Here is a 24,218-nt window from a genome sequence, read left to right as displayed (position 1 = left end):
GAGGTATCACAACTAGATCATCACTTAGAAACACATGTGAGCATGATGGGAGAATTGAAGTATTTTCTTGGACTTCAAATCAAACAAAACAATGAGGGGATCTTCATCAACCAAGCTAAGTACGTCAAAGACTTGCTCAAGAGATTTGGTATTGATGAATCAAATACCAAGAATACTCCAATGAGTACAACAATCAAGCTTGATAAAGATGAAAAAGATAAAGAGGTTGATATTAAAAAGTATCGAGGTATGATTGGATCCTTACTTTACTTAACCGCAAGTAGACCCAATATCATGTTTAGTGTATGTTTGTGTGCAAGATTTAACTTATTATTCAGATGCCGATTTTCCTGGTCACAAGGTCGATAGGAAGAGTACTAGTGGAACTTGCCATTTTCTTGGTCATTCACTTGTTTCATGGTTTAGTAAGAAACAAAATTCGGTGGCACTCTCAACTACTGAGGCGGAATATATTGCCGCAGGTAGTTGTTGTGCACAAGCACTTTGGATGAAACAAACACTTAGAGACTAAGGTATTAATCTTGAACAAATTCCTATCAAGTATGATAATACTAGCCCCATAAATCTTTCAAAGAATCCCATTCAGCATTCTAGAACCAAGTATATAGAGATTAGGCATCATTTCTTGAGAGATCATGTTCAAAAAGGTGATATTGCATTAGAATTTATCTCTACGGAAAAACAACTTGCCGATATTTTTACAAAACCCCTTTGCGAAGCACAATTTTTAAAAATTCGGCATGAACTTGGGATGATGAAATTTTCGCATTAACATCTCTATTTATGTTATTGAATCTATTAAAATCGTTTGCTTGATGATTATTAATGTTTATGAAGTGTTTGAGCAAGTTAGATATATGTGGTGTTTGATTTATTAATTTTTGAATGCTTATGTGCTTCATGAATATATGATTGTTGGATGGATTATTTGTTTGAATTAATCATCTTTTAGATGTTTAAAATCATGAATCATGCATTAAATTGGGTCTGGAGATGTTTCGGGGTCACAAAATGGTCACGGAATTGATCGAAATTAGCCGGAAATCAACTTGAGTGTAGCTGGACAGCAACCAGGCAGCTAGCCACCTGTTCCAAGCGGCTAGCCGCTTGGAAACTGTCCCCAACCCGAGAGCAAGCGGCTAGCCGCTTGGGTCACAGGTTGGGCATATTTTTTTTGCTTCTTCTTCTTCCTTTGTTAATTTTCTGCACATGCTCTCTCTTTCACTCAAAACCGTGAGCAACCCATCCATTTTCACTTCCATTTTCTTCTTTTTTCATCCATTTTCATGCCCAAATCAACCATTCAAACTAATACCCATGCATTTCATCTTCATTAAACCCTTCTCTATCATGATTTCTTCACTTGTTCTTCATCATTCCATCCTCATTCCATTCACGCGTGAATAGTATTCTCCATTTTTTTTCTCAAATTTCTTCATCTTTCACTCATTTTCTTGTTAAAATCAATCATCCAACTCATTATTCAACCATTACTCCTTCAATTTTCACTCTCAAAACAACATTTCATCAACTCTCCACATAAAACCCAAAATCAAAAATTCTCACTCTACCCGTTTCTCTCTCTTCATTTTCAAGCTTCCTTTAGCCCATTTTTAATTCACTCTACATCATAAATTAGCTTCATTCATCTCTAGGATTAATTTTCTTGCCTCAAACAAATCCATTTCACTCAATTTTTGTTAAACCCGAAATTGCATTTTTAAGCTCTTTTTTTCTTCCAACAATGGCGGGTGGTGACAAGTCCAAGGGAAAACACGTGGCCAAGAAGCGTAAGGATGATCATGGAGATTATTCGGACTTTATGTTGATTCATTTTCCACGACTCCAACTTCGAAAACATTTTCTCGACAATTTCAAGACAAGCTCGGTCATTACTCCTTATTTTGTCAATCTCAGTAATATGGAGAATTTAGAAATTTGTGATAAATCTCTTAAATATTTACTTATTGCTATGGGATGGAAGAATGTGTTGGTCGTTAATGATCCTTACTATGAAAATTTAGTCAAGGTTTTCTATTTGAATATGGATACAGAATTATCGAATAGAATTGTTACTAATGTTGGGAGAGTTCACATTGAATTTGATGTTGCTTTGCTAAATTCTATCCTTGGCACTCCAAATGAGGGATTGGAAATATATAGTGCTAGAGCCAAAATCAAACAACCTTGGTTTTCCCTTGAAAATGCCGTTCGAAAAATTTGTCGACGGCGTGATTTGTCCACTGCGTTCTGTAACTCACCTTTGAAATCTCAAGCCTTACCTCTTCAAACTCGAATCCTTCATTATGTTCTTCATCATGTGATTACTCCTAGGGCCGGTCATGCGGATGAAGTTAGTCGTTTAGATGTAGCCATTTTGGACTGCATTCTAGAGGAGAGGGTGCTAAATATTGGGTATATTATCCTTCATCACATGCTTAGTACTCCCAACTTAGCCAAAAGATCCCTTCCATATGCTAGCATTATTACCCGAATTCTAGAGTATTTCCGTGTCCCTATAACCGAGCCAATCTCCTTGAATTCAAGGGAATTAGGCGATGAATCAATTGCTAATTTGGGTTATTATTGGAGCGATGATCAATGGCGTAAAGATAACAGAAACAAAATGGTTGGGGACATTGCTCCTAGAGATCATCGTTTCTTTAAAGATGTCCGTCTCCCACACTTGTTTCCCGATCTTAGTGCTCCATATCTCTCACATCCTCCACCTTCCGAGGGCCCTTCCCACTCTACTTCAGCTGCCTCTAAGGATCCGTTGCAGCAGCTGTTAACTAAAGTGGATTCACTTTCTGAGCGGCAAGACAAACTTCAGTCTATGCTTGAAGCTTTTCAACTTCAGTCCATTTCCGAGCGAGAGCGTCTCTTTGCTCAACAACAACAGCTTCTTGATGGCCAGCATCAACTTTTTGCAGCTCTTGGATTTCCACCACCATCCTCTTCATTACATCCACCATCTCCTTAGCACTCTATTTTATTTTATTTTTTTTATTTGTCACTCTACACTACATTTCTTCATGCATTGTTGTTTTTTCATTTCCAGATGACATCTTGTTATTTGATATTTGGATATGTTGTTTTTAATTTGTGGATTAAGGATGTTTGTTATTTGATCTTCAGATATGTTATATTTGAATAATGTTTTCGGATTCCTATAATATTATAACTCTTTGGTTAATTATATGCTTAATTTTTATGTGTTGCTTGATGACTTGGTGGAGTTGTTGGTTTGTGTTACTTGTTTAAGCTTATATGGAAGTTTTTTTAACCACATTGTGTATTTGAGGATTTGTTCATTTTTAAGGGGAGACTCCGCCGAAAATTTTGCTCGCCCAAAATTGGTAATATCTTCATTGAATTATTTTTGGTGATCTTGTTTCAAATTGCATATGTCTATTTTTTACAGTGGAAAATAAATATGATAAGTTTTTGATAATGTCATTTTGGTTAAATTTTTCAGTCTTAGCATACATTTCTAGTAATTTTGATGATGAAGGGGGAGAAGTCATGTATTTTGAATTTTGAATATTATTTTGAATTTTGAATATGAAGACATGTAATACATATTTTGTATTTCAAGTATTTATGCATGGTTTTAAAATATTAAGGGGGAGCTTTCAAATTATCTAAATCAAATATTCAAGGGGAGTTTTTGTTTTGAATTTGATTTATAAGTTGAAGTCATGTATGCCATGTATTGAGGGGGAGTTTAATGTCAAAATACATGAGATGTTTGTCATCATCAAAAAGGGGGAGATTGTTAGCCTAAAAGGCTATACATAATGTAATTTTGATGATAACAAACATGTGTATTAAGTAATTTAATAAATATTATATTTCACATTTTCACTAGTTTTTTAAGGACAATATTTATGCAAGTGAATCAAGTGAAATCAAGATTGAAGAAACTCAACGGACAACGACGACATCAAGAATATAGTTTAGAGCTCAACGAACAAATTAGTGCGATAAATTCTTGTAAAACTGGTATGATTTAATTAATGCATGATTTAGCATTTGAGAAGGTCAAGAGATTAATTTAATTAAATACTTTTCATAAACTAAAAGGTTTTATTTTTATAAAGTAAAGTATTTTGTGGATTTAAGTAATTTGGACTTAAATGCTAAGATTTGAAATCTTTGATTTTAATAAGTATTAAATTTCAGAGTTGGACGTTTTTACAAACATTTGAAATGTTTTGGGTCATACTATAATTTATGAATATTTTGGTCTAAAGTCAAAAGGTTTTGAGAACTTTGAAAAATATGGGGAAAATGACCTTTGTGCGAAATAATAAAATCTTTGGGGCCATATCATAATTTCAGAAAGTTTGGGAAAAACAACTATTCTTAGGAAGTTCTGAAATTGGACCTATTTGTAAAGTTTTATGACGTTTTGGGCTATAGTATAATTATAGAAAGTTTTGCGCCAAAGTATAATTTCAGTTAACAGTGTTACTGTAGTAAAATTCAAAAATAACGATAATATCACTGTTCCTAAGCGGCTAGCCGGATAATCAAGTGGCTAACCGCTTGGGCGCGGGAATTTACCTATAACGGCTAATTTTTGGGCTTTCACTATAAAAACTCAACTCAAACTTCATTCTAAGGATCAATGCAAGCAAATATAAGATCATACAACATATATTGAGCTTCCAAAATGCAAATCATCATTAATTGAATCATTATTGAGCTATTAGTTGCATATCCACTCTTAAAGAGAGTTTTTGTTGTAATTTTCATTTCTTATCAAATTGTGAGTGTGTAAGTGTGGGAAACACTTGGGGTGAAGAGATTAGGGAGATAATCTCTTAGTTGTAAAGGTTCATTGACACCTTGGAAGTCAATTGTAAAAACTTGAAGCCTTGGGAGGCTTGGATAGTGAAATCCTCGAGCTAGGTTGGCTTAGAGATGTGGACGTAGGCAGGGATTGCCGAACCACGTAAAATACACGTGTTTGTTTTTCTCTTCCCTTGCTCTTTTATTTTTACGCTTATTTGAATTTATTGTTCTCTATTTCATTAAGGCGTTAGATTGATTTATTGTGCGAATCGTATTGCATTATTTTTAAAAACCCAATTCACCCCCCCTCTTGGGTTGCGTTACTTGCATTTCACATAGGGCGTTTGGGGTACCCCATTTGGCATACCACACAAAAATATTAAAGAAAGGAAATAGCAGCAACATACTAAAGATTAAGACACTGTCCTTTACTAATATTTCCGTAGCATTGCAGCATTCCAGGGGTGCCTCACGATTGTCTCATCCATGTGGAGTAGCCTGTATGCACCTGACCTAACGGGTTTGTCGATGCGGTAAGGTCCTTCCCAATTTACCCCAAAAGTGCCTTCGCAGGGTACCATAATGTTCTGAGTTACCCTTCTCAAGACCAAGTCTCATTTCTTGAAGGATCGAGGGCGTACCCTTTTTTCATATAGACCCAAAATGCGATGCTGATATATGGTTGTCCTCAATTCTGTTCTAGCCCTTTTTTCGGCCACCAAATCAAGGTTGGAAGCAATCAAGGAGGTGTTCTCGGCCTCATCAAAGTATTCAACTCTGTGAGAGGGTATCCCAATTTCCGTTGGAATCACTGCGTCAACACCGAATGCGAGGGAAAAAAGGGTCTCCCAGGTGGAAGTGTTTTGAGTAGTCCGGTAGGCCCACAGAACCCCACGTAGCTCGTCTGCCCATGCTCCATTTCTCTCTTCTAGCTTCTTCTTCAGGATACCTTTGATAATCTTGTTAACGGCTTCGACTTGCCTATTAGATTGGGGATGGGCAGGTGTAGCAAATTGGTTGGCTATCCCAAGCTCCGAACAAAAACTTCGAAATTTTTCATTATCGAATTGCTTGCCGTTATCACTAACAATTGCATAGGGGATCCCAAATCTGCAAATGAGGTTCTTCCAAATGAATTCCGTGGTTTTCCTTTCTGTGATGCTTGTTAGTGGCTTCGCTTCTGCCCACTTTGTGAAATAATCTACCGCCACGATTGCATGTTTTGTTTGCCCCTTCCCGGTAGGTAACGGGCCAATGAGGTCCACTCCCCATATAGCGAAGGGCCAAGGGGAAGATATAACGGTTAGCTTCTCTGGGGGTAGGTGGGGTACCCTGGCGAACATTTGGCATTTGTCACAGCTTCGTACCATATTCTTGGCATCTTCCCACATGGTAGGCCAGTAGTACCCCTGATGGAGAGCTTTTTGCGCCAGTGATTGTGCTCCATAGTGATTGCCACAAATCCCCTCATGTATCTCCCTCATGACATACTCGGCCTTATCACTTCCCAAGTATTTAAGGTAAGGAAGAGTGAACCCTCTTCTGTATAGGGTATCTTGGATCAGGCAGTACCGCGTGGCTTTATACTTTAGTCTTCTTGCTTCACTTTTATCTGAGGGGAGGTCTCCGTCCTTGAGGTACCTTATGATAGGCTCCATCCAAAGTACCTCGTTGGATAGTAATCATACTTCCAACGGCTCTAGGAGATGAATGCTGGGGGCGGGTATGTGTTCTGTCGTGATGGGGCCAGCTGACTGAGCTACACTAAGGGACGCCATTTTTGCCAGGGTGTTGGCTTCGCTGTTCTCCAGTTAGGGTACCTTTTCCACCTTAACCTCGCAAAATTGGGACATCAATTCTCTGGTTTTTCCGAGGTACCCCTTCATGTTTTCCTCTTTCGCTTGATATTGTGCGGTAATTTGGCTTACCACCAACTGGGAGTCGCTCTTGATGTGTACCCTCTTTGCTCTCAAAGCCTTTGACATCCTCAACCCTGCTATAATGGCCTCGTATTCAGCTTCGTTGTGTGAAGCCTTGAATCCAAATTGCAAAGCGTAGCATATTTTCACCTTGTTCGGGTCGATTATAATAACTCCCGCACCACTTCCATGTGAGTTAGAGGAACCATCTATATATATTTCCCAAACATGTCCCCCTTCGTCGGTGGATGGGGTATTTGACAGGTACCTCAGATCACCTTCACCACTTAAGTCATTGGCAAATTCCGCAATGAAATCAGCGATGGCTTGGGCTTTAGTCGCCGATCGAGGCTTGAAGATGATGTCAAACTCGCTTAATTCGAGGGACCATCGGAGAAGCCTTCCGGACATGTCTAATTTCTGGAGGATTTGCCGGAGGGGAAGGTTGGTGACGACTGCAATGGTGTGAGCTTGAAAATATAGTCTGAGCTTCCGTGCGGAGACAACCAATGCCAAAACGATCTTTTCAGAGGTGGGGTACCTCTTTTCGGCATCAACCATAGCCTTACTAGTGTAGTAAATAAGTCGTTGTATCCCATTATCATCCTCTCGGAGTAACACGGAGCTGGTGGCATGCTCGGATACGGCGAGATACAACAGAAACCCCTCTCCCAGCTCAGGTTTGGCAAGTAGTGGAGCATTCACGAGGTACCCCTTCAGTTCTTGGAAAGCCTCTTCGCAATCAGGTGTCCATTGGAGCTTCTTGCCGGTCTTTAAAGCTTTGAAAAAGGGCTTACACCGGTCTGTACCCTTGGAGATAAAGTGGCTTAGGGCAGCTACCCGGCTTGCCAAGCTTTGAACCTCCTTGATGCTGCCTGGCGATTTCATGTTTTTGAATTGCGCGAATTTTATCGGGGTTGAGAGACTACTTAGACACTCATGGCACCACATCGTTTGATGGAATGTCATCATTCTTGGTTAGTCATGGGACCTATGAAGATCTTTTCTTTTCTTATCTTAAGTTCTTTTAATCGGTGTCACGAATGCTGAGAAAAAAAAAAGTTTGCTTCTAACATCAGCCGCAACATGCTTGACACAAATTTATGAAGAGCATTTGCAGTTCTAGGAACATTATTACCTCACAGTTCCTCTCATGTTGAGTTGGAACCTTGTCACATTACTCGTTTATGGTATTTTTAATTTGAGTCATTTGCTCAATGCTCAGTCTGTATAAATGTTCAAATTCCTCATTTTTTTTTTGAAAGCGTTACAAGGTGGATATCCTCAGGTTGAATTGTTAAGGTTTTTTAAATGTCTGTCTGCTGAACTTTGGATAACTGTTATCCTTTGAACATCTGTTTATGCCATTTTCCAATTTTATTGACAGAGACATGGTGGTTGGACATGGGGTGGGGGCAATCTAAGCAGTATGTCAGCTTCAGTATCAACCCTTGGAGACAGTGGTTGGTTAATACATGTTCAGAGTATCCTGGCTGGTTCAGCTTGGATTGCTGCACGAATCGCTTTAGAATCAGCTTCTATGCTAGTACATTGCAGGTCGGAAGTTTTTTGATGTCATAACTTCCTGGACTGGTCATTGCAAGAAATGGATAAAAATATTTCAGTTTCTGCTCAGAAAAGTTTGACATTTTGAATTTTTAGTTATGTAAGCGTTGCTTCATAACAACTATAAATACTTAAACAAATTCTTGATTGGCTATTGAGTCATATTTCTAGATATATGCAATTTTTAGATTCCTTATTTCTGGTTTATATCATATATGCAGAGACAGGGTTAGGTTACATTTATAGAATTTTCTATTTGACTTGGATGACAGACAGGATGATTTCAAAAGGACCTCGTCATGTATCATTTCTTTATTTGTTTGTTTATTTTCTTTTAAGCTGTTTTTATCTGAAACTCTAGTCAGCAAGGTATAATGACCAATCCATTGTTTTCATATGTGAACTTGGGAGGGCTCTTTGTCAAAAATTGTGTATTTTTACGTAGGTCTACTCCAGGAGTTTTTCATGGATTGCTGGCAGCAATCTTTGAAGACTAAGAGAGGCAGATACAAATCCTGTTCTCAAACTGAGCTTTAGATTGGAGTGATTACGATGATGTTAAAGTTGTCTATGAACTTGTGTAATTAATAGCCCGTTTGGAAGTGTGGTGCAAAGTCCAGCTACTAAAGGGTTTGGTAACACTTGTAGCTGGGCTTTGCTAGCTTAGCAAATTTTTTCCCAAACACATCCTAATTTAGAGTGAGTTGAGTTTAATCCAAATAACTTTTTATTCCACCATTTAGAGAGCTGCGAGATAGAGAGAGCAAGAGACAGGAATTTGTATTGCAATTTCGCCTACTTCTGTAATCAGGATAGATATTAGAGATTTCATGTTTGAAGTCCTAGGTAATTCCTATTTTGATGTGTTAAAGATTAATAAAATGAAAACGTTTTGTTGACACTCAACAAAATGGAAAATTTGTATTTCTGGTGTTTCCCTGAAATTGGCCTTTATTGGCCTTTTTTAACATTTTTGTATTTTGGTGTCTAACATGTTCATTTCCCTTTGTGTTATGCAGTGATGGTTGGGATAGAACAACTGAGTTGGTTGCACTTGCTAATTTGTTACTTGATCCATACTATCGAACATTCGCTGGATTTCAGGTACATTTTTATGCTTGAAACTTTAGCTCTTATTGGCAGTCTTAAGATCTTTTTTTCTGATGTTTCTGCCAAGATGTTCTTAAATAATCTAGTATGAGAGGCAATGTGGGAACTCTTTTGTTGCATGCATAGTTTTTTTGTGGCCCTTTTAGTTTATTTTTTTCCCATTTTAATTTTACTGTCTCAGAATCAAGTGTTAGCATTGATTTTTTTTTTCTTTGCTTATATTTTATTTTCTTCTTGGGTTGCTGTACCGTTCTTATTTGTCTTATCCATATGAGATGGTAACATGGATATCATTTGCCTTGCTCTTCAGAAATGCACTCAGTGTGATGCGTGATGTGACTCATAAATTAGAAAATCTTTTTTCTTGGTGCAGGCACTTGTTGAAAAAGATTGGCTAGCATTTGGCCATCCATTTTCGGATCGTGTGGGAATGCCAACCCTCTCTGGAAGTGGTGATATATCTTTTGAATTATGTAGGCAGTCCTCTACTGGGAGTTTTCCGTCATCACCCATGCGCCAATCGTCTGGTTCATTAGCACCTCAAGCTTCTGGTTCTTCTCATGCACAGAACAACTATTCTCCCATATTTTTGCAGGTTCTTGCATTAATATTTAGTTTAACTATTGAGTCGTTAGTAGAATCTTCATTTAATTAATATTTTCAAAATTCAAAAGCTTAAACCGATAAGGGCATGAAAAACAAATCTTAACATGCATCATGTGAAATGTTGACTAAGACGAGCTTGCAGATGGGCTTAGATACAGGAGAGCTCGAAAATGAACCAAAGAATTGAAATTTAAATAATTAAAATTGAGTTTGCACTTGTGGAAATTTAACTTGAGACGCTATCTTTTGATACCATGTTAGAGAAACCTTGTGACCCAAAAGCTCAAGTTCTTAGCGCACTTCATTAAGTAGCTGCTCAATCCTGTATAAACACTAGCTTGCCTTGAGGTCCTCCTCTTCCATGCCTTTGGCTCTACTGTGCGAGGACTTCAGCTTTCTAGTTGTGTTATAAGTTTGTCTGATGAAAAATTAATGATCTGGTGTGTGAATTTGTTTCGGCAGTGGGTTGATTGTGTTTCACAATTGATGCGGATGTATCCATTTGCCTTTGAGTTCTCGTCGGTATGTATTTTCTTCTATATGTGAAATGAATTTCTTAATCTGTAACATATCCCATCATTAAACTTGAATGTGCTGGTGAAATGTTTTCTTTCTTTCCATTTTTTTCCCCCTTCTCTCTTCATTGTTTCATATCCTTTCCAGAGAAAACCAATTGTTGACTTTTCTGCTCTTTCGTATCCAGGCTTTTCTGGTGGATTTCTTGGACTGTGTGCTTTCTTGTCGCTTTGGAAACTTCTTGTGCAACAGGTAGTTTCACATTAATACAAGCAGTGGGGTGGATCCTATTCCAATAAAAGCTGTGGTACCTGGCATGCATTTACTTCATCTGTTATGACTATTGGGATAACAGCAGGACTTAGCCAGTAATTTGTCCTAAAGAGCTGCTTTTTTAAGTTCTCTCTCTTTTTCCTTTTCTATTGTTTTTCCTGCAGTGCGATGGTTTTACATGCCCAGGGGCTTGGTCTTTTTGATTAAATCTTTAGTTAAGGGAAATGAAAAGTTAAATCGATACAAGTCTGAGGTTCAAATCTTTTTTTTTTTTTAATTTTTCTCTTTCGAAGTAGAAAGGATGAGAAAAAATTAGGAATTCTTGATGTGATTATTATATAGTGGAACCGTTCTATTTAAAAGTATAATGGTCTTTTGTTTTTGTCAATTAAAAAAAAAAAAGAAAAATTGCTGCAAAAGTTATAGAGTTTGAGAAGGATTAAGAGTATAAATGATACAATTTGTTCAGAAGGAAGCATTAACAAACTATACAGATAAATCTAAGTATAATGGATTAAAAGGTTGTATTTTAAGTTAGCTTGTAATTTTTGTTAAATTGACATCATTATGTTTTTAGCTTGTCAGCATGGTTTGGATGTTTCTTTTACTTCATAAGTATGTTGTATAATCTCAGGAACTACTGGTCAAAGAGAAATTTTGCTACATTTCATCCCCTGAAGTTGCTGTTTTATTAATGAACATGTATAACTGGTACAGGCATTCTTATGAATGATGTTTATATTTGCTGGTACAAAATCAGCTTGTTTACTTATTTTTTCCAATTATATAATATTGTAGCTGTATGGAAACATATACAAACAAATTGGAATGGAACAGTTTAACTCTCAAGGCACTGCTGAGAAAGTTTTAGAATTATCTGATTTGTTAGTCTTAATTTTCAGTGAAAAGGAGAGGCAGCAGTGTGGTGTTGCTGAAGCATGTGGGTACTTGTGGGCATATCTGGCTGATTTGCGTTCTTCGGCAGGAAGCTGTCATGTTCACTATAACCTCTTTTATGATCCGCTGAAACATAATGGTCCTCTTTTACCTCCGGCTGCAGCTTTAGCCCCAACTTTGTGGCCTCAATTCCATCTGCGCTGGGCTTGTCCCACCGAAGCCCAAACTGGGGAGCTTGAAGCTCAATGTAGGGACATGGCTATAAAGTTCTCTGAACTGAAGAAGGTAAGGAAATTTTTCCTTCTGTTCTACAGGTGCAATTTTGTGTTGTACTAGACAATATGGATTTAGACAATTGGAAAATATGAAATTTACCCTCCTTTCGGGTGATAGACAACAATAAAAGGTTGTTTTCTATTGGTTAATGGAACCCCTCACTTGTTCATATTATCCTAAATGACAATGAACTGACTGTCCTCGTCTTTTTTTTACTGTAATTAATTTATAGAGGGTTTGTAAATAGTATTCAGTCGATTAAAATTCCTGGCAGGAAAAAGAGTTAGCGGAAAAGAAAGCTAAAGAAACCATGATTGCTATGGAATCACAAACTGCAGAGTTAAGAAAGGAGAAGCAACTCAGGAGCAAGGCTGTGAATGTAGCCAATAGGGCCAGCAAGGAAAGTGAAGCCATAAATCGAGCCGTTCAATCATTAGGATGCAAGTTTCAATTTTCTAGCAGTGGTGATTGTACTGTTGACTTTGAAGGTAGTACAACTGAGAGTCCACTGAAAATGTCCGCTTCAAAAAGAGTATCTGATGGCAGTTTACAGTATGATGAGAAATCAGATTTCTCTGTTTCAGTCACCGTAATGGATGATGTTGTTTCCAGCAATCCAATTGGTCGGGTGTGTGAAGCTTTGTGTCCATTACGCACAGGGGATGGGGGCTGCCGTTGGCCAGATGCTGGTTGTGCTCAGCTGGGCAGTCAATTTGTTGGACTAAAAGCAAACTTTGATGCTTTTGATCGGCTTTCTATTTATGATAGTTATTTTCAGTCTGAATGATATTTTCTGGATTTGAGCTACACATGAGTTGAACCATCGGCTTTCATGTCTAGCTTAATGCTTATTCCTAAAGCATCCAAAGATTCCTTTAGGAATTTCTGTTGGTGGAAACATGAAGGCAATTCATGAAAGATCGACCCTTACTTTTTGGATGGGTCTCGGATTTGTACAGAGGAAATATAGAGTTAGCTGTGGACTTGGAGCAAGAAAACTCAGAATAATGCACTCGGAAGTGGTTGCAAATTATAGTTGCCCAGGTTCAAATATATTTTCATTTAGATTCAAAAATAGCATGTCGCATAGCCATTCTTTTCCAGAATAAAATTAGTTTGTGTACAGTTTTATGAGTAGTTAATTGCTGTGACAAATGTTTTGACAGCATCCATGTACAACAAACTGATTTTGATACAGTTTTGTATTTAGAAAATAAGCTGTCTCTTTTTGTTAATGCTTTTGACATGTGGGTTATGGCTTTTGCTTCGTTTAAGTGTTATTTCATCTCAAACAGGAGTAGAAACGTTTTAGTTATTTTATCAGCGTCTTTAGTCTAGTGAGTAGCGAATCATTAATCCTAGAATCATTATGTACTTTCTCAGTCCAAATTAATCAAATATTGATGGGATCGGATTTGATTTGATCGCAACGTAGAAAAATTGTTAACATTTGTTATCGAATATGGGTTTACTTTAGCTTATAATAGTGCCTATAAATGTAATATAAATAAAAAAAAATTCACATCCATTTCATTTTAATTATGTTCTGGTTTCAAAATTTGCTCACTTTTTAGATTGAAGATAAATTTTGTTCTCGACTCCCCAGTGCAAGGAGTAAGTGCGACTGCTGATGGTAATTAACCTTTTGGGTTCCTTTTTGGTGGTGCCTATTTCTTGCTTGGTTTTTGTTCATCCATGTATGCCTAACTAAAATTTCAATAAAAATACAGAGTACTTATTTTATGCACCTGAAAAGATTTAAATGAAAATTGCAGTATTGTCAAAATGTGAGAACGACAAATAATCAATGCATAATAAATAAACGAGTTTAGCTAAGCCTTGATTACAACAACGAAAGGCTGCATTGGAGACCCTGCAGACAGATATCCATCATGTTCTTCAACTTCGCTAACCCTGGAAATTTCGAAAGCTGAGCAAAAGGTTGCGGAGAGAATGTAACTCTCTCACCTTGAATCCAAAATTTTAAAATCTTCATCGAATTCGATTCAGCAACTGGTAGGAATGATTTATCTTTGTTTAGGGTTACGCCATTTGGAAATGCTAGGCCTCTTTGTAGGACTGTCAGCACTTTACTGCAAGTATCGTATCTCAACAACCTCCCACTTCTATCTCCACTATCGATCAACATAGAATATTGCCTCCTTTGAAAGTACATGCTGCTGTCAATTAAATATACAGCTCCGGTAGTGGTATCAATGCCCAAAGCATTTGTAAAGCAAAAAGAGATTCAGCTGAAGAGCAAGTTGTTTCGCTGGGCCGAGCCGACGACCATCAATCCAAAGTATGCATCAGCTATGTACAATCACATGTTACACGGTTTAATTTAATGCACATTGGCAAAGGTTCTAAAGTTGTGTTGGTCGAGACATCACATATCTTCCGAGGCCGCCTAATTAAGCCAGATACAAATTTGAAATTCCGTTAGCATAACTGAAGAAAATGCATCAAAAATTCCTGTAAGCGCAAAGAATATGTATGGTGAGACTCTTATTTCTTTTTCCTTTGTTCCATTTTCTATGCCATTGTAATTATCATATGAGTGAACATTTGGGTGAAACTAAAGCTGCTTGAGGTCTATCTATATCTTAGAAATTTAACAACATTACTAGCCTATATGTGATGTTACAAGAATCGGACATAAGAGAGTGAAATGATATATATCTATTTAGAGAGTATTTTGAAAATAAAACGACTATTTATTAATTTGCTAGAGTCTCACCTAGAGTTTTTTTTTTTTCTTTTTCAATCTTAAAGGACCCTAAGAATCTCTTCTTGACGTTTAATTTGCTATAACAGCACAGGAAGCACTGTAAAAATGCTACCCTAACAATAACCTTTGCTATACATAATAGGACAACACAATAACGAGCGTGCATGTAAATTCATGCTATAATACAATAATATAAATTAGACACACACACATGTTATAAACAAATTCACACACACGTTATAAACAAAATCTTACCTGTATGGAGTGGTAGTGGCAAATTCAGTCCAACCAAATTTTGAGCCTTGTCACTTGAGAATTCTACCGTCGGAAACACCGGCGTAGGACCCTTCGCCATTACAATCGAAAGCAAGGCTTTCAGGACCTACTACTCCGGGCGGAAGCTGACGCTCAAGATGGTGGTTGCCGTTGCGGCTGCGGCCAGCATTGGAAGGTAAGCTGAAACTATGAATATATATATAGTAAGAGCAAGAAAAGAGAAAACGATGAGAAGAGAGTTTTTCATTATTGCAATCGAAAGAAGTAAGTTTTTGAATTGTGTAATTGTGAGGCGTTGATATAAATTGGTATTTATTTTAGTTGGTTTTTTCTAATAATTTTCTACTTAAGATTTTGATTCATTTGACTGGTTTGGATTCGGATTGAATGTAACCTCAAACGTTAGTTAAACTAGCGTAATGAAAACAACAAAAATACAAGAATCTAAAACTATCCTATGTTATTTTACTTATTCTTCTTTATCATTCTGTTTTATGCAGACCACTCCTTTGGTTTGGTTCTTACCACAGGAAGAATTCATTTTATTAACAGAAAAAAGAGAGAAAAAACAATGGTTGTAAATCTCTATAACTCCTTTTAGCTTCAGGCCTTTAATGGCTTGAATTTAATGGATCTTTTTTTTTTGTTGGGGGGGGGGGGGGGGGTAACATGTGTAGTGGGATAGTTTGACGGTGGCTTGTCATATGGTGGAACTAGCATAATAAAATAAATGAATGTTTCAAAACTTATAATTAATTATTATTAATGATTATATATTATTGGATTTAAATAGAAAGATTCACTATTCTTCTTAGTATTAGTAGATTCTCACATCCTACAAAGTCTAACCCTTATCATCCAATTATCTTTATCATTGTTCAACTCATGAAGCAAAAAGTACTCCATGAAGCACACAATACCAAAAATTCAAATAAATCAAACAATAAAATATAAGAATTTTTCTAAAGAGGATGTTGGTTAAATAATTAAAAAAAAATCAAACACAACAAATCTTAAATATTTAGTGTTTAGAGAGTTTGAAGAAGTCAAAAGCCATTAAATAAAAGGTTGCATAATTAAATATGGGATTATGACATTAAAATTAGGCTTTAGTAGCATTGTTGAGGGAAGATGAAAAAACTTCTCTTCCTATGTTAATTAATTGATGTATTTTAAACCACTAAAGTTTAATTGCTAGTATAATAAAATAAATAAATGTTTCAAAAGACTTATAATTAATTATTATTAATGGTTACATATTGTTGGATTTAAATAAAAAGATGAAGAGGCATGTACAAAGAATATCCACCAATATTTTAGAAAATAGAGAATATAAAAAGATGAGGAATGGTGATGTCACATCAGCAGTCGTAACTTTATATAGATATATAGATAATAGGACCGAATAATATTTTTAATATTAAATTTAAGAGGTTATATTGTGGGATCACTAAGAGTTTCACTTTGGACCCATAACTGTGTCACATGACAGAACACTATTATTTGCTGCTAAGATGGTGGGACTGTGCTACGCAACTGCTTAATATTAATAGTGCTGTGGGTGTTTTTTTATTAAATTATTTTTGTTAAACTGCCTTGCTGTCAAGGCCATTGATATTAAACGGAGAGTAGGAGAATTCTCAAGTTAATCAGTCGGTATAATATTAATTGTTTCTTTATTATTTAATTATAGTATTAGTTAACAATGAATTGCTTACTAGCCTTTCCTATGTAATCCAAATGATCTATTTCATTATTTTAATATTTTCTTGCTCTGCAATGAGTAGAGGCAACTGTTTGTTAAAGAAATCAAACTGTTCGACGAATTGTTTCAATGAATATCTTGTAACGATATCATCGGTGCTTTGCTCTCTGCCGTTAGTGATGAGCAACATGACATGGATTTATGACTCAGCAGAGGGCCATGAGTTCTCTCCAACTTAAGGATAAGATCAAAGGATAGAAGGGTCCAAATAAAAGTTGTAAAATGGGAAGAACAACATGTATATTAATCAGCTCTTTGATGGAAATTGATAATAGCCGTTACATTTATTCGGTAGCTCCGCATTGTACTACATTACTATGCATGTTGAGTTCATTTCATTATTACTGTTTCTTTAGATTAAGACTGTATGCGTTTCTTTGATTATTCTTATCAACTCGCTCAAATGAAATTCAGACGAGACCTTTGAATACACTTCTTGAACTTTTTGCACAGAGACAGAATATAATTTAGATGCTAATGGGTTTAGCACTTTAGGTTCTTCTGTTTACGGAAAAGCAGAGTTTTATAATCATAACAACAAGTTTGGGATTTGCTTTAGCATCCGAAATAATCAATTCCTATAAGGATTCTCAAATAAACAACTTTCAGATCCAAAACAACCAATTCCTATAAAGATTCTCAAATAATCAACTTTCTGAATTTATTTTGAACTCAATTTTATGGTGATGACAGTTTCATGCTTGCTTTTATTTCATGCGTATATGCCTAATTAAAGCAAATTTCAACAAAAATACGGATGACTCATTTTATGCAATTAAAAAAAAAAAAGAAAAAAGAAAACTGTAGTTTATTGTATTGTTAGAAGTTAAGAACAAAGAAGAATGAAAAGAACCAAAAAGAATCAAGCCTAGCTAAGCCTTGATTACAACAACGTAAGGCTGCACTGGAGATCCCGCGTACAAATATCCACCATGTTCTTCGACTTCGCTAACAGAATCAAGTGCATTTTGTTTATTTCCTTCTAAAACATCAAGGACATTGCCATTGCTGCCATCAAGCTTTACCGCCACAAGATCTGTCTTGTCATTTCCTCTCTTAGTGTTTAATGCAACCCAAAAGTCTCCGTTCCTGTCTGTCTCGATGTTGTCCGGAAATTGAGCAACTTGAGCGAACGGTTGCGGAGAATATATAACGCTCTCACCTTCAACCCAGAACCTTAGAATCCTCCTTGAATCTGATTCAGCAACCAGTAAAAATGATTTGTCTTTACTCAGGGTGACGCCATTTGGAAATGCTAAGCCCCTTCGTAAAACCGTCACTTGTTTGTTGCGAGGATCGTATTTCAATAATCTTCCACTTCTGTCTCCGCTTTCGATCAGCATAGGGTACTGTCTTCTTTGGAAGTACATGCTGCTGTCGGTAAAATAAACAACGCCGGTATTGGGATCAATGTCCAAGGCGTTTGTGAAGCGAAAGGGAATTCTTTCAGCTGAAGAAGCAAGTTGTTTCGCTGGGCCGCCGTTTCTCCCGACGACCATCAAGCCAAAGTATGCATCAGCGATGTAAAGATCGCATGTAACAGGATTGAATTTAATCCCCAACGGCCTCCCACATAAGGGTTCTAAAATCGTGCTGCTTGTGCCATCACATATCCTCCTTAGCCGCCTAATCAAATCGCATGCAAATTTGAAATTCCGTTGGTACATTTGAAAAGAAATAAATTAATAATTCGTAAACTAGATTTAGTTAAATTGCACATACAAATAAATCAAAGTAATATATCTGATGTTAAAAGAATCGCACATAAGATAGTGAAGTGTTTCGTAGATGTTAGTGTTTTCAAACCGAAACGACAATATATTTATTTACTCGAGGTCTGACCTAGCTAGAGTAATTTTCATTTTTCAATTTTAAAGAAATCTAATAAGAACTCTTCGACCCTTCAAATTTGTATAATAGTAGGGTATATATAAAACGATAACATGCGACCGTAGCCTTTTCTATGTACATGAATTTTTTGAAACACAATAACATGCAATGATATAAATTACATACTAACATGTATATATACGAATTCTTACCTGAATGGAGTGGTGATGGCAAATTCAGTCCAACCAAGTTTTGAGTCTTGCCACTTGAGAATTCTACCGTCGGAAACACCGGCGTACGGCCCTTCGCCATTGCAGTCGAAAGCAAGGCTTTCGGGGCCAACTACTCCGGCTGGAAGCTGAAGCTTAAGATGGTGATTGCCTTTGCGGCTGCTGCTGGCATTAGAAGGTAAGCCGAAACTAGGAGAAAGCGTAAGGGCAAGAAAGAAGAAAATGATGAGGAGAGAGTTTTTCATTATCGCAATGTGAGAGTAGTGTAAGTTTGTAGTTGTGATTACTTATACTCGTTGTTTCCTAATAGGTTTCTGTTTAGGATTTTGATTTATTTAACTAATACGGATTCAGATTGAATGTAAACTCAAACCTATTAGGATTTTGATTTATTTAACTGATACGGATTCAGATTAAATGTAAACTCAAATGTTAACTAGACTAGGATAATCAAAACAATAACAATATAAAATTGTAAAGCAGATAAATCCTATTAAAATAGGAATTATTATATTAAATTATTTTATTTATTTTCTTTTATCATCCCTTATCGCCCTATCACGTACGTGTAGACCATATTATAATTTAACATAGCATTACAAGAAGAATTCATTATATTATAGAGAAAAGGAAAGTATGATGGTAAATAAAGTCTTTGTCTCCTTAATTGGATTTTGAATATTTTATAAAAGAAAACAAAACTTATTTTCTTCGTCTTGCTAGTTTGTGTACAGGCTTTTGAGTATATGCCTAATTTACGAAAAAATTAATAAAAATAAACGACTCATTTTATGCACTTTCTGCAAAAAATAAAAGAAAAATGTGGTTTATTGCATTGTTAAAATATAAAAAATAAATAAATATCTACCCTATGACTTAACCCAAGAAGAACTGTATAAATATTCTATCCCATAATAGCATTCCTTAATCCCAGTTTAGATCTTGCTTTACTCACCAAACCTTTACGGGAAAAGAGCAGGTTGGGGGTTTGTCTATTTACCAATTTTGTTTTGTTAAACGGCAGCCTAAAAAAAAGATATTTGGTTACAATTCAACATGAAAATTAGCTTATCGCATCCTCTCGAAAAACTGAAAGGTTGAAAGCAACATGACACCCATGATTTGGAGTCACTCAAAGAAGAGTAAATAGTTTGTGACAACTAAATAATCACATTAAAAATCCTAAAAAAGCAGATGACTCTGCACATTAACAAAGAAAGAAACGTCTGGGAGGGTCGTTGAAGCAATAACTTTCCTACTGAAACCAGCATTTTTCTTCATCATTTATTGGGTAGGTTCTAATTCTACTACAGGATTTACATGTGACACAGGGACATGCTCCAAACTCAGTCATTTATGTTACAGTAGCGAGTTCAAAGTGATGCATTCGATTGCGATTGCTGCATTTCAAATTTCCAATATATACATGTTTTTGACACTGGACCTGCTGTACTTCCATGCAGTTGACATCATGCCTCAAAGCACATCCAGCAGACATTTCTTTTGCATCAACTAATTCCTCCTGATTGGTCAATCAACGTGCCCACTTGGCCTCCACATAATGCACTTGAAATACGAACCAGGAATCCCATTCTCTTCACAATATGTAATGGCCATTGTGTCCATGGACGTAAAGTTGCCGGAGACTGCCTCCCTGTAAGATATGTGTTCCGGTACTACATGGCCATTACCAGAGTGGGAATCATATATACCATTGACACTTACACCTTTAACCATTGCATCCGCATTAACTGACATGAAAAATATGCAAAGCATGTCATTATTATTTTCCAAGTAAAGCTCCACACAAACAGGTAAAAGGAGAAAGAACACCAGTACTGGCAGTAAACCATGATTACAGCGAGTGATATTATATACAGAAACAAGAGAATGAAATAAAGCTGTTAAGTAGTACAAGCTTACGTTCAGAAGCTCTAAGAGCAGCAGCAGCATCAGTGGTAAAAACCGGATTTCCAGTGCCGGCACCAATGCCACCAAATATCACAACTCTCCCTTTTTCAAGATGTCGGATGGCTCTTTGCCTGCTATATGGTTCATCAACCTCTGGCAAAGCAAATGCACTTTGAACACGCGTCTTAATTTCCAGCTTCTCCAAGGCTGATTGAAGCAATATAGAATTCATAACCGTTGCCATCATTCTGAAGTGAAATCACGGTCACATTGCAAAAGGCATTATAAGGTTGGGAAGAGATATAAGCAACCTACAACTGTATGGATCACTTAGAGCAGCACTAAAGGTATCCAAGGCCTGACCCAGATGATAAATTCAGTATCCAATATAATAGCAATTCAATTTCAACGCTCTATCAATGAAATATAAGCATAAAATGGGAGAAAATGAGGATAGAACTGCGAACTTTGTAACATAATACACAAAACTTCCTAACTCTTTAATGACCATTATGAACATGGTCAACATAATAACATAATAACAAGAATTCCTAATCTATACTGACCATATAAGCATGGTCTGTTAACATAATAAACAAAACATCCTAATTCTTCACAGACTCTACAGTCAACAAGATAGACTCCAACTATAATTGAAAGGTAGAGATGGAAGTTTAAATGCAAGATAAATAACATAGAAATTACCCAATTTGATAAGCTGTGGGTCTATCGAAGCCAGTATCAGAAAGCCATGAATCCCCGCAAAAGAAGTTTCGACCTCCAAGAACAATTGCCACCTAAAGGTCACTTAATAATGAGCATCTACAACCTAAACTTAGAAAAACACAAATAAAGGAACATTTTGAACAATTAAAACATGTAAAAGAGAGTTTAGGCAATACCTCCACCCCAAGACGACAGGCTGATGCTACTTCCCTGGATATCTGCATCACCACCTAATAACACAAACCATATGTAAAACGGTTTCCCCATGTAAAACCAACCATAACACACTGCAAATAAATTGTACATCTAAATACTTCCTTATTCGCAAAATTTAAACCACATCAACTTATACTTAAAAGAGGGCAAAAGAATTGCACCTTGGGGTCGCAATTATGGCAGTTCCCAACTAGCGCAGAACCGCTAATTTTGAACACTACTCTCTGCCATTTTAGATTTTGTTGCGGTTTGGATTTCAAATTATATGTGACTGTAGAAGTGCTAGGAGTATATCTGCCCGAATAAACAATTAAGAATGGACATTTAATCAGACGATAATAACATAATACGAACCCCCTTCTGTAGCATGAGAGAGGTTAGAAAGAAACAATCTCATATTTAAGAAAGCCCATACATACAAAGACACACGGTGCATACAGTGTTGAAACAAATATAAAAACAACCTAGCATAATTGCATTTTAGATGCCCTGCCAATAAAGCATTGTCACTTGGTGAAGTCGCTCGCAGACTAGAAGGGTGTTGCCCAACACTAGAATGTATTGCCTACATAAAAACAATCTAGCAAAATCGCATCTTAGATGCCATGCAATTAAAGCATTGTCACATGGTGATCTCACTCAATATTAGAAGGTTATTGCCGGCTAGAGCAATTTAGTTGCATATACTTTCATTTCACCATACATGCTAAACGAGTTATCCCCAAACAAGATAAACCACTCAGCAAGCTAAATAAACAAAACCCCATCAATTTTACATACTCCGAAAGTCAAGCATAGTATAGTCAGATTGCTGATCCCCTTTAATAGTGATAACTTCTTGGGCGGCCGGGACTTTCATGGCGAGGTAGTGCATGGATACACCGCTTTAGTTGCTACTAAGAACGGCCTACCCTATATAATATTGTAGGCACCTGGGTGATCTACAATAAGAAAATCAATTATATGAACAACACGGTGAAGTACCTTACCAAGTGCAACGGGCAGCGTAATGATGCCCTTTGGTATAACCATATCTCTGGCGAACCCAATAAGAGGAGTAGCATAGGGGGTGATCTTTGGCGACTCAATCAATACTTGATCCAAGGCACTTTTGAAAATGATGTCAACGGAGCTGCTGGTATCTACAAGAGTGCTTGCTACCTTACCGGGGCAACCTTCAACGTAATTACTAAGGCATCGTCATGGGGGTACAAGATACCCTCCGCATCTTTTTCTGTAAAAATGATAGGCGAGGGATGGTGGGGTACCTTCGGTGTACCCCATTCATTAAGGTTGACTTCTCTGCTAATATTGGTGGTTATCGACAACGATCTACCATAGCCTTTGATAGCCCTCCTAGATTGGCCTGCTAAAGTCGGTCCGCCCATGATCATTTGGACATATACGCCTTTCTTATATCCCAGGGGTACCTCTCGTTCAGGACTGCCATCAGCTACCCGCTTGCCCTTATCTTGCTCCGTGGATTTCCGAGCTTCTCTCATGCCAGCAACAAATTCTTTGAAATACCCGCTAAGAATCAAAGATTCAATTTCCTCTCGCAAGGTAAAACACTCGGTTGTGCTGTGACTGAAGTCCTGATGGAACTCACAATACTTCAAGCTATGCTTCATATTGGGGTACTTCTTCATTAGCTTAGGAGGACGAAGGAGGCCACTATCCCGAATATGGTAGAAGATCTGCTTTGGGGATCGATTCAGTGGATGGTAAGATTTGTACCGAGGCCTCGGTAGTGGCTCTCGCTGATCCGGTGGTGGCGATCTTGGAGGTTGGGGTACCCTCGGGGTACCCTGAGCGTTATACCCTCATCCCCGCGGGGCAGCCCGTGGAGGGCTCCGTGCTCGGGGTACCCGCGGTATTGGGGCCTCCATCGTCTTAGGCTTCTCCTTGTTCTTTGTAACATCGGCTTTATCTTCTTGGTGCTTCAATTGGCATTTCTCTTCCATCTCCACCTGCTGCAACACCTGGGAACGGGCTTCCCCATATGAAAGTGGGCGCTTCTTTTGAAAAGAACGCCATAACTTGCCCAACCGTAATTTTTTTTCAAAATGGGTCAATGTGTATTGGTTTCCAAATGCTCCGGTTCATAGCACCTCTTGGTGGAAACGACTCACATACTCCGCCAAAGGCTCGGCTTCCCCGTACTTGATAAAGGCAAGTTTGGAGGCTACTCTATCTTGAGTGGAAGCGTAGGAAAACTCTTTAGTAAATTTGGATAACAATTGGTGTAGGGAAGATATGCTACCCACTTTCAAAGAGCGAAACCATGACTTCGCGGGGCCCGTGAGTGTGTGTGTAAACATCCTACACATGACGCTCTCATCTACACCCTTGATAAGCATTTGGTCACGGTATAGCTCAGCATGCTCCGAGGGGTCAGTGGTACCCGAGTATTGGGGTATCTGAGGCATGGCGAACGCCTCGGCGAGAGTTGCCGTCCTAATCTCCATAGTGAATAGCGATTGGTAGGTCATTGGCGTTGGAGCAGCAGTGATGTTTTTCTTCTCGGAGAGGAGCTTCACTTGGGCTTC

General features: G+C 37.3%; 2 protein-coding genes across 2 annotated transcripts; one reads left to right on the top strand and one right to left on the bottom strand.

Annotated features, from left to right (window-relative positions):
• The first annotated feature begins 9,216 nt into the window (after positions 1–9,216).
• On the top strand, positions 9,217–12,771 carry LOC127901827 (phosphatidylinositol-3-phosphatase myotubularin-1-like). Its single transcript, XM_052439833.1, has 8 exons — positions 9,217–9,236; positions 9,326–9,410; positions 9,790–10,011; positions 10,485–10,544; positions 10,686–10,790; positions 11,446–11,522; positions 11,714–11,993; positions 12,259–12,771. The coding sequence occupies exons 1-8, from the start codon at positions 9,217–9,219 to the stop codon at positions 12,769–12,771; spliced, it is 1,362 nt and encodes a 453-aa protein (XP_052295793.1).
• Positions 12,772–17,628: 4,857 nt separating this feature from the next.
• On the bottom strand, positions 17,629–19,061 carry LOC127901826 (protein STRICTOSIDINE SYNTHASE-LIKE 10-like). Its single transcript, XM_052439832.1, has 2 exons — positions 18,799–19,061; positions 17,629–18,382 (listed from the first exon to the last, which is right to left on the bottom strand). The coding sequence occupies exons 1-2, from the start codon at positions 19,059–19,061 to the stop codon at positions 17,629–17,631; spliced, it is 1,017 nt and encodes a 338-aa protein (XP_052295792.1).
• Between the last annotated feature and the right edge of the window lie 5,157 nt (positions 19,062–24,218).

The sequence above is a fragment of the Citrus sinensis genome, chromosome 4 (assembly GCF_022201045.2).
Source record: "Citrus sinensis cultivar Valencia sweet orange chromosome 4, DVS_A1.0, whole genome shotgun sequence".
Classification (NCBI taxonomy): domain Eukaryota; kingdom Viridiplantae; phylum Streptophyta; class Magnoliopsida; order Sapindales; family Rutaceae; genus Citrus; species Citrus sinensis.
Note: the sequence above shows the minus strand (reverse complement) of the source record. Positions and strands in the feature narration are given on the sequence as shown.